Raw genomic sequence first — 16,965 nt, 5'->3', positions numbered from 1 at the left:
TTTGAGAAGTAAACTGCTCTTAGTCTTACTATTTTAGAATAAAAACATACATTTGATTTCAGTCTGTAACAGCCAGTGTAATTTATGATACTTGTAAACGTTAGCTTTTTTTATTTTTTTTAGTCATTTTTATTATCTCGGCTGCGTTCACGAGCCCAAACATACCTGCTGACACTTTAGTATGCAAGCAATGGTATGTGCATTCTTGCTCCGATGTAGAAGGGAGCTGAGTTTACGTCTGTTACAGCGCGTCTATGTGAAAACAGCAGTGTCTGATGCAGGGGTGGGGTGTATTTGGGCTCGTGAACACGGCTGAGATAATAAAACTGAATAAAAAATAAAAATAAAAAAGCTAACCTTTACGAGTATCATAAATTGCACCGGCTGTTACAGACTGAAATCAAATGTATGTTTTTATTCTAAAATAGTAAGACTAAGAGCAGTTTACTTCTCAAAACAGAGTGGTGCAGGATCGAACTCACGACCTTTTGATTCACAGTCAGCAGCTGATTCTATTGCACCACAGAGGCAGTCATAACAAATGGGTGTCAATGTCGCATGTTAAGGTGGCTTTTTGTTTCTGCAGTTATATTTTTGAATAAAAGTGCAATTGTTGTGTTAGATTTGTACCTTTTGTGAAAGTATTTCTTGGATACTTCAGGCTTCATACATTATATAGTTTATGCCTACATTTTGTCATCTACTACTAGAATATTAAAAAAGTTTCTGTTTTAACAATGTGTTGACACAGATTACTGTAGAAACGGAACAGACATGAAATGCGTGTGTTCCAAACAACGATCTGTTATTTCCACTATAAAACTCCACTTCACTCCCAGGTAATCAATCAAGGCAGGAGCTGAGAGAAGTTTGTGCACGTTCTAAGTCGGTGGGCGGATGGAATAGCCGGCTGCTTGCTGCCTGATTTTTATCAGCACATTTAGATGACAAAAGACGCTGGTGGAGAGCTGTGAACGATTTTAAGAAGCGATTTAAGGTGGGACGGATTTACGAGTTTTTTCGTAGGCTCTGGTAATTCTAGTGTTAATGTTTTAGATTTCCTTTTGGTATAAATTGCGGTGTAAAATTTAGAGTGGCCACAAGAGACAGTAGTTTGGCTACTGACCAATCAGTGACCCCTTCTGTTCTCTTTCTTATCAGCTTTTCCATTTCAGGTTTGTGAACAAGGCAGGGCCCAACCCTGGGCGGGGTGCCAGTCCATTGTAAAGCCACACACCCATGCCGTGTGTGTCAACTGACCAAGAATTCATTTTTTGAGGATGTCAGAGATTCCAGGGTATCAATAGTGACAAATTTGAAAAGAAGAAGGAGGAGGTGCAGTTTAATGTCTAACGTGACATCAAGTGACTCAGTAAAACAAACAGCTCTGTCATTATGGCAGCCTTCTGACTGAGAGGTGAGTCCTCGCCTTCAAACATTCACAGTGAATTCATTCAGAAGACGGACAACTTGAGTGACCAATGGAGGGGCACAAAATGCCTAGTGAGAGGACAACACTCTAGTCACTTATGCCGCTCTGTGCTCCTACATGTAGTCACTGTTCAAGAACTCTTGATATTTAGTCTATGTGATGCATTTCAGTAGTGCTGCTCCAGCAGGACCACATGTCTGTCCTACTTAACAGGTGACATCCAGTGACATTCAGGGGCCACAGCAGTCATTGGGGTGTCAGCCTAAAGGACATGAGGCTGTGAATCAACAGTGACCCCTGCTGGTCAGACTGGTATTTGTCACTGCCACTCACTATGGCACACACACACACTTGATTGGCTACTCAAACCCAGTAATAATGGAGACCCTGACAGCTGCACTAACCCTGCATTCTCACCCCCAGATTCTGTCACAAAGATGCTGCCCACCCAGACATCCTGTAAATTTCATTTTGAACTACAAACACAAACAGTGCCTACGCTTGTGGGGACATCAAGTGACTGGTGGAGGGTGCTGGTCAGTGGTCACGTGGTGTCAGATGGCAGATGGTTACACTGGAGTCAGGATCAAGACAAAACCCTGGATAGAGGGGCTCAGTGAAGGAGGTGTTGAACCTGTGCAGGAGGGTCATTGTGTGTGAGACGCTATAAAATGACAGCGAGCCAGCAGGCCAGTCCAGATACACACCTATTCTGGGACTGTAGGGGGCGCTGATGAAAGTCTCCTCATCATTGTGACGTGCAGCGTACTGGGAATCAGCACACAGTAAACTCCAGGACTTGTCATTGATTCCTAGGCTGCACTGAATATCCTTTCCTTTTCTTCCCAGTCCTTTATATGCGACTCCAATCATCATGAAGTCTCCAGTGCACTTCACCTCCCAGTAAGAGCGAATCCCAGTCAGAGCCTCTCTGCACAGAACTTGGACATAGCGGTCAAATCTGCCAGGATGATCAGGATAATGGGTGACTGTCCTCTCACATGTCACCTTCTTGTTCCCTTCAGACAGACGGAGGTGCCTGTGTGCCGTGTTGATGTCCAATGTGAGGGGACAGAAGTCTGAAAAGAGAAAAGAAAATGAGTGAGGAAATCTGGGAGTGTGTAAAGGGACTGGGGGCGGAGCACAACACAGACAATTAACAGGAGCCAATCAGGAGCTGCGCTGACGAGACTCAGATGTGTGCCACAGATAGTAAAGAGCTCATATGATTGGACAGAATCTGTGGGAATTAAAAATTAAATTCTGAAACTATGATAAACACCATAATGTCACTGTCGAGGCCAGAGTTCTAATGGACAAGCTTTATAAAATGACACTTTTCATTGTCACAGTTCATCTCCACTGTCACACTTCATCACAAACTGATTTTTCTTTCCTCACAGTAAACCCACTGATCCTCGTTCTCCTCCTTCCATTCCCAATCTTTTTTCTTTCATTTCCAGTGGTCTACTAAATATTTAGTGGTCATCCTGCACAGAATATGAAAATAAAAAATAAAAGTAAATCAAGAACTATCTGAGAATTAAATGTTTGTATTGAATTGTCATTAAACATGAGACTGGCAGCTCAATGATTTACTGGCCAACAAACAAGATGGCCATCGAGTGCTGAGGGATGTGAAGTTCATGAAGAAAATCATCATGGAGTGAGCTGAAGCTGCTTGGTCAGTAAAGGAGACGATTCAATCAGTAGAAATGAACTTTAAAATCAAAAGACGCCAGTCAGAATAATAAGAAATGTAAAGAAGAGGAGCTGAACTGGCAAAGCTCAATTCAGGAGAGCATGATGACCGAGGGGTTGGAGCTGCGGCCTCACAGACTTAGCTTTATGATTTTAAAAATCGGCGCCCAGTCATCGTCTTTGTCTGGTCTACATACTCCCTGTCATGTCACTCTGGGTTATCCTCCAACATCCCAAAGATTTACCTGTTGGGTAATTGGCCTTGTGTGATGGTGGTTTTGTGAGCCCTGCCACCCTGAACTGGATTAAACTGGTTTGACAATACTGGGTTAAAAATCACTTCAATGTAAACCCAGCATGGCCATGGTGGTCTGCTGACCTGAGAGAATCAGTCTGTGAAGATGATCAGCCACTGCTCACCGATCACCAAGTCACCGATTGAATGTTATTGAATGACACAAATCAGTAAACCTGAGGACGAGTCAGTGAGGACAATGTCTGACATTCTGAAAATGTGACGCGGACTCGGTGTGTTCTGGGAAATGAGAACTCGGCTTACTGGGATTTCTGTTATTTCAGTAAAAGTCACAAATCACCGTTTTATATTTTTCACACAGATTATCTATCTATCTATCTATCTATCTATCTATCTATCTATCTATCTATCTATCTATCTATCTATCTATCTATCTATCTATCTATCTATCTATCTATCTATCTATCTATCTATAACCTTTCACATCTCTCCATCAGTTATATAGTGCCTTTCATATTTGTAATTTTCTCTCTGTTATGGAGCCTTTTCAGGTCATCTATTATTTTAGTGCATTTCTTATTTTTCTGTTATATATACTGCTCAAAAGAATTAAAGGAACACTTTTTAATCAGAGTATAGCATAAAGTCAATGAAACTTATGGGATATTAATCTGGTCAGTTAAGTAGCAGAGGGGGTTGTTAATCAGTTTCAGCTGCTGTGGTGTTAATGAAATTAACAACAGATGCACTAGAGGGGCAACAATGAGATGACCCCCAAAACAGGAATGGTTTAACAGGTGGAGGCCACTGACATTTTTCCCTCCTCATCTTTTCTGACTGTTTCTTCACTAGTTTTGCATTTGGCTACAGTCAGTGTCACTACTGGTAGCATGAGGCAATACCTGGACCCTACAGAGGTTGCACAGGTAGTCCAACTTCTCCAGGATGGCACATCAATACGTGTCATTGCCAGAAGGTTTGCTGTGTCTCCCTGCACAGTCTCAAGGGCATGGAGGAGATTCTAGGAGACAAGCAGTTACTCTAGGAGAGCTGGAGAGGGCCATAGAAGGTCCATAACCCATCAGCAGGACCAGTATCTGCTCCTTTGGGCAAGGAGGAACAGGATGAGCACTGCCAGAGCCCTACAAAATGACCTCCAGCAGGCCACTGGTGTGAATGTCTCTGACCAAACAATCAGAAACAGACTTCATGAGGGTTGCCTGAGGGCCCAAATGTCTACTGCGCCCTGTGCTCACTGCACAGCACCGGGAGCTCAATTGGCATTTGCCATAGAATACCAGAATTGGCAGGTCCACCACTGGCGTCCTGTGCTTTTCACAGATGAGAGCAGGTTCACCCTGAGTATATGTGAAAGACGTGAAAGGGTCAGGAGAAGCCGTGGAGAATATTATGCTGCCTGTAACATCGTTTAGCATGACTGGTTTGGTGGTGGGTCAGTGATGATCTTGGAGGCATATCCATGGAGCGACTCACAGACCTCTACAGGCTAGACAGCAGCATCTTGACTGCCATTAGGTATCAGGATGAAATCCTTGGACCCATTGTCAGACCCTACGCTGGTGCAGTAGGTCCTGGTTTCCTCCTAATGCACGACAATGCCCGGCCTCATGTGGCAAGAGTATGCAGGCAGTACCTGGAGGATGAAGGAATTGAAACAATTGAATGGCCTTCACGATCCCCTGACTTAAACCCAATAGAACATCTGTGGGACATTATGTTTCGGTCCATTAGGCGCCGCCAGGTTGCTCCTCAGACTGTACAACAGCTCAGGGATGCCCTCATACAGATCTGGGAGGAAATGCCACAAGACACCATCCGTCGTCTCATTAGGAGCATGCCCCGACGTTGTCAAGCATGCATACAAGCTCGTGGGGGACACACAAGATACTGAAAAGCATTTTGAGTAGCAGAAATTAAGTTTTTGAAAAATGGACTAGCCTGCCACATCTTCATTTCACTCTGATTTTAGGGTGTCTACACAATTGAGCCCTCTGTAGGCAGAAAACTTTTATTTCCATTAAAAGACTTGGCATCCTTTTGTTCCTAAGACATTGCCCTGTCGTTATTTGTATAGATATCCAACTTCATATTGAGATCTGATGTATCTAATGTGTTTCTTTAAAGTGTTCCTTTAATTTTTGTGAGCAGTGTAGTTCCTTTGGTATTTATATATTGTGCACTGCCTTTCACATTGCTCTATCCATCTATCATATTTCTTTCATATCTCTTACAGTATATAATAACTTTAATATCTATATATTATATAGCACCTTTCATGTCTATCTCTCTACTGTTTGTGTTACTAACATGGCCCCCAGTAGTTTTTGTCCCCTTCCACTTTTTAAACAAGAATCTCACCTTTCAGTCAAAGACGTGTAAACTGACAGCTGTGATTGTCATCTTTCCATTCTTTATTCCACAGAGTAGACTCTTTACTTTTAATTCTGGATGTACACAATAAGCCTTACTGTACTTATGGCTGAGTCTGTATATTCAGTCATGTGAAAAAGTAAGTGCACCCTTTGAAATATTTTCTCTTTTTTAACATATAGTGCCTTTACAAACTCTTCAGACTCATTCAATTTTTCACATTATTTATGTTGCAGGTGTTTATTCAGGAGTTCAGAAATATTTAGAATGTATTAAAAATATAAAAACTGAAATATCCCATTGACCTGTTGCTGGGATACCTGACATTTGGCGCAGGTACATTCCATTCTGTCGGTCATTGTTGAGATGTTTCTACACCTTGTTTGGAGTCCACCTCTGGTTACTTTAATCGATTGGATGTGATTAGGAAAGGCACACACCTGTCTAGAGAAGGTCCACAGTGGAACAAAACCACAACATGAGTCTGAAGGAATTGCCTGAAGATCTTAGGGACAGGATTGTGTCAAGGCACAAATCTGGGGAAAGATACAAACGTTCTGCAGCACTGAAGGCTCCAAAGATGACAATGGAATACGTTTAGTACACCTGCAACCCTTACTCAATCAATTGATGGAGAAGGACCTTCATTAGAGAGGTGACCAAGAATCCTCCACAGATCCTGTGTAATGATGAGAGAAGCTTCCAGAAGGGCAGTCACTATTACAAAACTCCACTAATCTGGGCCTTATGGTACTGTGGTCAGGCAACACATGAAAGCCCCTTTAGAGTTTGCTTTAAAGGTAATGAAGGGACACTCAGAATGAGAAAAACAAGATCAGATGAAACCAACATTGAACTGTTTGGCCTCAGTTCTATCAGTCACATCTGGAGGAAACCAGGCAACGCTCATCACCTGCACAATACCATTCAAAAGGTGAAGCATATTGGTGGCAGCATCAAGTTTGGAGTTGTTTCTCAGTTGTATTGACTAGGAGACTAGTCAGCATGGAGGAAAAGATAAACAGAACAAATATCAAAGACATCATTAATGGAAATCTACTCTGAGAGCTCTGGATCTCAGTCTGGGCCAAAGATTTACCTTCCAACTGGACAATGACCCAAAGTACAAAACAAAGACAACCCAGGAGTGGGTTACAGATAACTCTGTGAATGTTCTTCAATGCTGCGGAGGGCTGGTGCCCTGCCCGGGGTTTGTTTCCTGCCTTGTGCCCTGTGTTGGCTGGGATTGGCTCCAGCAGACCCCTGTGACCCTGTAGTTAGGATATAGCGGGCTGGATAATGGATGGATGGATGGATGTTCTTCAATGGCCAAGCCAGAGCCCATGTTTGATCACCTCTGGAGAAACATGAAACGTGCTGTCCACTGGTGGTCTAAATCAAACCTAACAGAATCTATGAGGATCTGCAGGGAAGAATGGCAGAACATCCACAAATCCACTTGTGCCTTGCTGTCACACCAGACCCAAAAAGACCACAGGCTGTGATCGCTGCCAAAGGGGCTTCAGGTAAGTGCTGAGTAAAGAGTCTGATTATTTGTGTTAGGGGGATATTTCAGTTTTTATTTTTAATTCATTTTCATAATGTTTTTGCTTTGTCATTCTGGGGAGTTGAGTTTTAGTCGATGAGGAAAAAAATGAATTGAAATGATTTTAGCACATGGCTGCAATCACTGCATGGAGTGTGCTGTATAAGTAAATTACTACTTATTATTATAGTAGCCGTGTAAGCCTGTGCTGTAAAAAGGCTCCGGGCTCCTAGAAACTATTGAAATCATCAGAAAAAAACTGAAATGGAGAATCGGTGGTTTTGTGTTGTGGACATGCTCACCCGCCTTGTCTATCAGCAGCTAAGCGAGTTTCTGTCACCTTGGAGGTTTCATTTTGCTTATGTGCTCACTTCGCTTCTTTCTCCTTCCAACCCATTAATTTGTGACTGCCTTGCCGGCTCTTTGAGTGTCATGCTGTGGCCTCGCACTTCCAGGCCGACAGACAGACAGACAGACACACTTTCACATGTAGACGTTTATATATAAGAAGAGTAAAAAAGTAAGGAAGAAGAAACAGAAAGTAGAGACAGGAAAATAACACGAAGTGCAAAGAAAAAGATAAGCCAAAAGAAAAAAAATGGTGGTAGGATGTGAGTGACAGGTGGACTTGGAGTAGTTGGCAAGATTTTATAATGATATTTGTGTTTTTTGTTCGCATGATCCTTAAGAGACTGAAGTCCAACAGGCTGCCATGGTGATTCAATGCCTGAATCTCTCTATCCCATAATACACCTGTCACAAGACCACCGTCAGACTCCCCTCAATAGTCAAGCAATGCTCTCTGATAAAAAGCCTGTCCTGGGATATTAAACGAGAAATGCGTTCTCTTCTCATAATTGATTCAGTCAAAGCACAAACTCACATTGTAAAAACTCCTCTCTGCTCTGAGGTTCAGGAGGCTGCAGGGTGAAAACTGGAGCTTCACGACCTGAAAATAAAGAGATAAAAAGAGTGGAAAGTGTGAAGACAGCGTAGTTTAATGTTAGGTACATTTGTTTATTCCAAAATAAAACCCCAAATAACGATCAGATAAAGAACAAAACAAGACAGTGCAACGACAAAGCAGTAATAAATACAGTAGAGGCGATTCAGAAAATACCACATTCACTTGCTGCACACTTTATTGAATTGTTAAATTTAATTTTAAATTGACACATTTGCCATTTTTGCTGATCAAACTACACTTGATAACCCAAAACGTAAAAAAGGTTTTACAAATTTATTAGAAATCACAACCTCTCAGTTTCAGAAGTATTCAGAGTTTTTGCCATGACACTCCACGTTGTGCTCAGGTGTATCCTATTTGCTTTCATGAGATGATTCAAGAACTTGGTTGGAGTTACCTGTTGCAAACTGAATTAACTGGACATCGCTGAGATTGTACATTTTGTCCTGTGTATAGAAGCTCGACAACTCACTCTGCAAGTCAGGATAATAAACAAGCCATGAATTCCAAGAAGATCTTTGTAGTCCTCCACGATCAAATTGTGGTGAGGCACAGATCAGGCCAAGGGGGCCCAAACCATTTTTAAAGTTTTGAGTGCTTCCAGGGCTTCCAGTGACCCCAATAATTGTGAAATGCAAAGTTTGTAACCACCAGAACACTTCCTAGAGTTGGGCAAGAACAGTCTATGTCCAGGAAGTGACCAAGAACTCAATGGTCACTCTAACAAATCCTCTTTTCTGAGATGTGAGATACTGTCAGAAGGGCAACCATCTCAGCAGCAATCAGGTGTTTATAGTAAAACAGTTAGGTGGAAGCTGTTCTTGAGCAAAAGGCATACATGATAGTTTATGGACTGGAAGTGTGAGGAAAAAAAGACTCTGGTCTGATGAGACAAAAATTGATCTCTTTGGGCAGAGCTCCAACACACTATGTCTACAAAGACTGGGCACTTCTCATCACCTGCCTTCTACCATCCCTACAGTGAAGCATGGTGGTGGCAGCATCATACTATGGAGGAGCAAGCACAGGGAGACTGGTCAGAACTGAGGGAAGGAAGAATGCAGCCAAATATGGAAAGGTCCTTGAAGAAAACCTGTTCCTGAGTGCACGCCACCTCAGTCTGGGGTAACAGTTCACCTTTCACTATGACAATGAACCAAAGCATACAGCTAAGGTATCACTGTGGTGGCCTTTGGGACGAGTCTGTGAGTGGCCTTGATTGCTCAAGCCAAAGCCCAGCCAAACACCATACAACATCTGTGGAGAGACCTGAAGATGGCGGTTTACAGACAATTCCTATCCAATCTAATAGAGCTACTTCCAGCATGATAATGTATCTGTCACAAAGCAAGTGTCACCTCAAACTGATTTCATGAACATGTCAATGAGTTCAGTGCTCTTCATTGGCCTTCCCGGTTACGAGATCTGAATCCAGTAGAACACCTTTGGGGTACGGTAGAACAGGAGAGTCAGAGCAGGAATGTGCAGCCAACAAATCTGCAGAAACGGCATGAAACAATCATGTCAACGTGGAGCAGAATCTTAAAGAAATGTTTCCAACATCTTGTGGAATCCATGCCATAGAGAACTGGGGCTATTTTATGAAAGTAAGGAGGCTCTACTAGTATTAGGATACTGGTGGACCAAAGAGTTCACTCAATGAGTGCATATATAAGGGCTGAGGAATTAGCCAAAACTGCAGACTTGAATATTCATTTTAAAAATAAGAATACATTCTAATATATTTCAATGTGGGCTGAAAATTTTGGGTGGTATGTGCATGCGTTTGCTGCATATGTTGTTTTTTTATATTTAATTCTTATTTTTACCTTTTAACTGACAGTTTGTATATGAAATCATGAAGTGCTCTTTCTTTGTTATTTAAAAGCTCCCCATGAAAACTGTGGCCATCAAACAGCTGTGACACTTGGACACACGCAGTCCTTCACCGAACATGGTGCACAGCGAGTAGGGAGTGATGAAATCAAAGATAAAGCTGAGTCGAGCACACGGCCTCAGTCTGCCTGTGACACGCACTTAATCACTCACATTCATCAATCACGTTGAACTCGATTCTTTTTTAGTTTGCCTTTTCCTCAGCTCTTCTTCTTTTTGGTTGTAGAGGCCAGAAGACAGTATGTCCTCTACTGATTTGGCCTTCGTTTAAGTTGATTTGCTGTGAGTCTTTACTTGATTTACAAATTAAATATCAAAATGTTGTAAATGCTGCACTGTCACGACTTTTAAATCATGGTTGTGCTACCTGTCTATGATGGGTTACAACATAACTAACCAATGCAGACATCAGCATTAATGTTTGCAGTGCACCATCCAATGCATATGTCTCTGTAATATGCCGTTAGGTGTGCGATTCGTAAAAGCAGTGCTAATGTTTGTAATGGGCCATCTGTTGGAATGACAAATGCAATGCATTTTAGTACTAAAACGTTTTGTGATATGCCATCTTTGGAATGATAGAGACATAGCAGCTGGACAGACACACAGATACTCCTTCCATTAAGATGCCTTTATTCAAAGCAGTTTACAAAAATCTGTAAAATGACTTGGAGTGTTTATTAAACAAATGATAAAAATCAGAATTTTAAAGTAAAGTAGAAAAGTGTAAGCTACTGCCATTTATTCACAGGTTGTTCAAATCGTTCTTTAAGTGGGTTTCGTTTAATTCACAACATTTACAACAATACCTTCTTCCATCCACATGGCACTCTATGGGTTATCTCCGCATCTAGTTTTCCATCTCATTGATCCTATATATTTACATTTAGTCAATTTTTCAGTAGATTTCCCTGCAGGCTAACTTCTGAATCCTGATCATTAAACCTCAGATTTTCTGTCTTCTCCCTTTTATCTTCAATCCCCTTCACCTTTCCTCTTCACTTCAATTTTTCTAGTGCTACACAACACAATGTCGTCAGCACAAAGCCTGCACCAACATGAATGGTCTTTATTCCAGTAGGTCAACTTATCCATAACAAGATCAAAGAAGTAAGGATTTCAAAAAGATCCCTGGTGTAGACCTCCTCAAACTGGGATCTGGTCTGTTACCCAAACAATGATTTTAACCCGAGTCCTCACTACCTGATGTATATCCTGAACAATTTGGAGAAAAGTGAAGGAAATAAATCTGAGCAGACAACACCATGCTTACAAAACACTTTAGCTCAGGGGATGTACAGATGAAAATGGATTAATGTGAGCTTTTAATGCCGAGTCCATCTGTCAGAATGAAGTAGACATACAAGACAGCACAAGCTGATTCAGATTTCATGATCAACAAAGCTTCATTTGCACACTAAACGTGGCTTGGCCAGTTTAAAACTTATTTATGCTCATTGTCCTAATATTTAGGAAACAGAATGAAAAGAATTCCAATGTCAATGTCAATATACTTATTTTCTTATAAAATGATAAAATAATAATAATAATAATAATAAAAACAATGAGAAATATACAATATGAAAGCATAAGTACAATATACATGTACATATAGTGCAGATAGTACAAATGGTTTATAAAGTGGCTCAGGTTGTGTAATATTACAACTGTAGTGCACGTTTCCAGTGAGGTGGTTGTACTTATAAGTACAAACAGTAATACCAGGAGCACTTGATGGACTGATTCAGTATGTTTACAGCCCTTGAGATGAAACTCTTTCTGAATGTCAAGGTCCCTATGGGAAAGGCTCTGAAGCGTTTGCCATATGGAAGAGGTTCAAACAAACTGTGCGCATGACAGAGGCAGCGTGTGCTATTAATGTCCTCCAGAGCTAGATGCTGTATCCTGATAATCCTCGGCACTCTCGAAACAATCTGTTTGCCATAGAGCTTTCTGATCAGCTGCGATTCCACACTCATATACAGTGGGTTCAAATAGTGGTGCACTCAGGGTAACAGTGATAAAGCAGCTCTGGTATTTGGAATAGTTTGGCAGTTAATTACCATCAGATGCCTTAAACTGATAAACAATATGCGTTTAATTTCTGAAAAAAAGGGAAACCACACAGGAGCAATAGCATTGCTTTGACACTGGGTGCCACCAGTTTGCAAAACTGAACAGAAAACATGCGTACGCAATGGTTTGTGCTGCCGCATGAATGTGCAGGGCTTTACGGCAAGTTTAGTTTTTATACATCGTGATGTGAGCATGGAATCGGGCATATACAACATTTTTTTGTGTATGCACCGTTTATAAATGAGGCCCCTGGATTTTTTGTGCTTACGCACATTTCCAGTTTGTCCGTACACCATGTTTTAGTGTGAATTCTACACGCAGTGTTATACATGAGGCCCCAGAACTTTTTCAAGCATCTCACCTCTCAGTTTTAATTGTCCAAGGAACTTTCAACAACAGACACAACATGAACAGATGCTGTACCTGATGGAGTCAATGCCTTGATGTCCAACTGGCTTATCTTCTCCTGGCTCTTTTTCAGACAGGACAGCTCTTTGCTCAGTTCCTCAGAAAAGAAGTCAGCAGTGACAGTGAAGCTCTGTGAGTCTCCATCAGCAGGAAGGTCACAGAGAAATGAGAAAATCTGCAACAGGAGAGAAGAGGGGACAAGGAGAAATAATAAGAAATGCCTCTAAAAAAAAGAAGCTCTTAAATTAAGGACCGGTGTGGTTGAAAATCAGCTTGGGTTTAGATGGCAAGGTCACATTTCATTAATTTATTTGTTATTTAGGAGAGAGTATTTCAGTATAGTGAAGCATTACAGATTGTCTACCTTTATTTTTAATAAACTTTCAATGTCTGAGAGGCAAGTCATCAGACTGCAGATAAGGAGACTGAGGATGCACTGGCCTCCACCAGACAGAGCAGAGAAGGTTAGAGGGAGCCTGAGTTATATAGTGCCTGTGATGTGTATAAAATAAATCTCAGTAATTTGTGAGACTGGACTGTGGGCTTTGAGCTGTGAGGAAATGCTGGAGGACATCACTTCACTGTCTTCTGTTTGAGAGACATGAGGAGGTGAGCTGACAGAAGTGTTTAAAGATACAGTACAGGCCAAAAGTTTGGACATACCTCCTCATTCAATGTGTTTCTTCAAAATAGCCACCCTTTGCTCTGATTACTGCTTTGCACACTCTTGGCATTCTCTCGATGAGCTTCAACAGGTAGTCACCTGAAATGGTTTTCACTTCACAGGTGTGCCTTATCAGGGTTATTTAGTGGAATTTCTTGCTTTATCAATGGGGTTGGGACCAGCAGTTGTGTTGTGCAGAAGTCAGGTTAGTTGGACGATCATTTATTTTTCAACAGGACAATGACTCCAAACACACCTCCAGGCTGTGTAAGGGCTATTTGACCAAGAAGGAGAGTGATGGAGTGCTGTAAATGGTCATGAAAATAAAGAAAAAAACACATTGAATGAGGAGGTGTCCAAACTTTTGGCCTGTACTGTATGAAGAGAGGTAGTGTCATCTTTTATTAAATGTCATCTTTTAAATTGAAGTTAGTTAAATGTAAATTCTATACAGATTCTTTCTTCACACAGAGAACTATACATACATGGATCAAGTTACCCTCTGGTTCAGATGAAAGCAGCAACTCAGAGACTTTTCTCGGAATTGGAAGTATTAGGCGAATATAAGAAAACAATTGACATGTTATTTATGTTATTTATTTATTATGTTATTTATTTTTCTTTTTCCGGTGTACTCAAAGCACCGTGATGTTCCAACAGTGATGGATTGAAAGCCAGAAGTCTGCATGACCATCAACATCAAGTGACTCCGTGAGAACCCTAACTACAAAGAGGACTATTTCATTTATGTTAGGTAGAATGCCCAGAAGGGTCTCGTGGCCTGGAACCCCTGCAGATTTAATTTTTTTCTCCAGCCGTCTGGAGATTTTTTTTTTGTTTTTTTGTTTTTTCTGTCCTCCCTGGCCATCGGACCTTACTCTTTTTCTATGTTAACTAATGTCTTTTTTTAATTTCTTATTTTGTGTTTTATTTTTCTTCATTATGTAAAGCACTTTGAGCTACTTTTTTATGTGAAAATGTGCTATATAAATAAATGTTGTTGTTGTTTAAACTCATCAAAGCTTTAGAGTTTAGTTCATAGTATGCACACTTGTCATACACCTCAGTCAGTTCAGATTGCCTATGAAGTGTTGCTCTCACCTGCAGGAAGTGGATATTGTCCTTGGTGACTGAAAGCTCCTTCAGCTCAGCGTCTCTCCCCTTTAGCTCCTCGATCTCCACCTCCAGTTGCTCCATTACAAATTCAGCCTTTTCCATTTCTCTGTCTTCTTGTTCTCTGATACTCCTGGTCAGTTTTATGTAATCTTCCTCAATGCAATTAATTTCCTCTAATTTCTTTTCCACAGAGATCTGAGATAGATTGAGAAAAACTTTGAACTGAATCACCTAAGAAGAATTACTGGTCACATGACACTTCAATGTTTTAAATCAACAGGACTTTTTGTTTATTTACAGTCCTCCTTCTATTGTCTACTTTAAAACTCAGAGTTGAGAGTTTTCATCTCTTCACTTTGTACTTAATTAACTTCTCATTACAATCGACAGCTCTGCTATTAAATATACTGCTTATATGAGTATGGCTCACACAGGAATCACCTGCACAAGAGGTCTGCACCCCAAGGTGACACAGGAGGAGACTCTGGATTGGAGGAGTAGTGATAAATGGGTCACAGTCTGATGTAAGTGTAAGGTAAGAAGAGTAAACTGTGCAGGGTTTCAACCTCAAAGCTGGAGGTGTCTAACCATTTTAGGTCATTGCAGAGCTGGACAGTGACTCTGTTAATATTGAGAAAGTAGGCAGGGATGAGGAGCCCCAAACAGTGATCACCAAACCTGTTCAGAAGATGAGAGATAGTAGTGATAGTCAGGGAATCAATTAATAGAGGAAATTAAATAAAAGTGTTCTTAAAAGACAGAGAGTCTCATATGAAGTGTTGCCTTCCGGGTGCAAAGGTGGAAGACCTCCCTGGATGTCTGGATGGGATTCAGAACAGAGTAAGGGTGGATCTACTTGTCATTGTTAACATTGTCCAGTTGTCAATGAACAAACAACATAGTTAAGGTCAGTCTGCAAGTTCAGCAGGGCAGATTCAAAGAGTTACTATAAGTGAAAAGCTGAGGAGCAGAACTGACAAAGAGATCTTCTCATAAATTCAACCTGTGCAACATGCCAGCAAAGGTAAAACAGAAGATTAAAAAACTTAACACTAGAATCACTGAAGCCTACGAAAAAAGTTGTAATACCGGGCCACCTTAAATTCCTTCACAGCTCCTCATCAGCGTCTTTGTTTTGCGAATGTGTCAATCAACACAAGCAGCAGGCAGCCTGCTATCCTATCCCCTATCGACGCAGCTGAAATTGAGTCAGATGTAAAGTCTGTTTATCTGGGTTTGTGGTGTCTGAAATTGTATTGGGTAAATAATATATCGCTATTTTGAGTACATACACTTCATGTGTGTTCTGTGTTTACAACTAAATGTAGGATGACATGATATGTGAGGCAAGAAATGTTATACATAGTGTGGCGAGTGGCTGGGGGTGGTACCCAGCAGGGAAGCCCAGGAGGACCGGAGGAGGGCTTACGCCTCCTCCAGACAATGAGGGGGCGACCACCCTGGTGGCTTTGGGGACTATAGGAACAGAGCTTAGAAGTTCAACCCTATGGGGCCCGTGGTCACCGCCTGAGGAGCTCTGGTCCTCAGCACTTCCGCCACACGCTGAATTGCTGGGGGGGAAGAAGACCAGGGACACCTGGAGTGATTCTGGGTGTGCAGCCGGTACTTTTGCCACATTTGGGAGTGCTGGTGGAAGCTAATCGGGAGGCACCTGGAGCACATCCGGGTGTGTATAAAAGGGGCCGCCTCCCTCCATTCGAGGGTTGGAGTCGGGAAAAAGAGAGACAGAGCTTGAGAGGAGAGGAGTGGAGGCAGACCTGTGAAAGGCATTGTGTTGAAGGCCTGGGCTTTGGGGAAGTATTGGGATTGCGTGTGTCATTTTTGTAAATATGGACATTGTAAATAAATGTGAATTGGGTGAACTATCGGTGTTCGCCTATCTGTGTCCAGGCCAGTCACCACAACAGCTAAAACAGAAACTTTTCTCATGTTATAGTAATAATTGACAAATTTTGATGTAAAGTGTATAATGTGTGAAGACTGAAGTCCAAATATCAAATAAACACTTTCACAAAAGGTATAACAAAATACATGCGCTTTAATTCAAGAATATAACTGACGACAAAGAAATTATTCTATTTACATGTTCCTGGCAATGTTTAAAAAGTGAAGTCCAACTGTTAGTCGATAGGAGTTAGCTACGCCAGTGTAGTTGGTGTAGAGGTAAACACTTCTGTCTTATAATCAACGGGATGCAGGTTTAATCCCGAGTTATCCTCGCTTTTACCGTTTTTAGTAGTGAGCTGCTCTTATTGTTACTATAATAAAAACTTACATTTGATTTGAGTCTGTAACAGCCAGTGTAAACTTATGGTACTTATAAAAGTTAGCACTGAAGGGATAAAAGGAGACACACAATTCAGTCATTTCTTCTTGGTGTCTTGTGGAGCAAACAGACAATGCAGTGTCTATGATGGATGTTACTTTTCCTCAAACACAGACATTTACATCAACATGTTATTTGATTGATTTTTTACTGAAGAGTCCATGA

The 16,965-nt window shown here is 41.3% G+C and overlaps 1 protein-coding gene across 1 annotated transcript in view; it reads right to left on the bottom strand.

The window, feature by feature from the left end:
- Positions 1-8,171: 8,171 nt before the first annotated feature.
- Positions 8,172-16,965, bottom strand: part of LOC120524125 (E3 ubiquitin/ISG15 ligase TRIM25-like) — a 30,835-nt gene continuing 22,041 nt past the window's right edge. The window contains exons 3-5 of the mRNA XM_039746002.1: positions 14,439-14,648; positions 12,689-12,848; positions 8,172-8,275 (exon numbers count right to left, since the gene is read on the bottom strand). Of these exons, the coding sequence (XP_039601936.1) occupies positions 8,193-8,275; positions 12,689-12,848; positions 14,439-14,648 (453 nt within the window). The 3' untranslated portion in view covers positions 8,172-8,192. The remainder of the gene's footprint in view (positions 8,276-12,688; positions 12,849-14,438; positions 14,649-16,965) is intronic.

Source organism: Polypterus senegalus, chromosome 2 (assembly GCF_016835505.1).
Source record: "Polypterus senegalus isolate Bchr_013 chromosome 2, ASM1683550v1, whole genome shotgun sequence".
NCBI lineage: Eukaryota > Metazoa > Chordata > Cladistia > Polypteriformes > Polypteridae > Polypterus > Polypterus senegalus.
The sequence above is the reverse complement of the archived record's forward strand: the minus strand, read 5'-3'. Positions and strand labels throughout refer to the sequence as shown.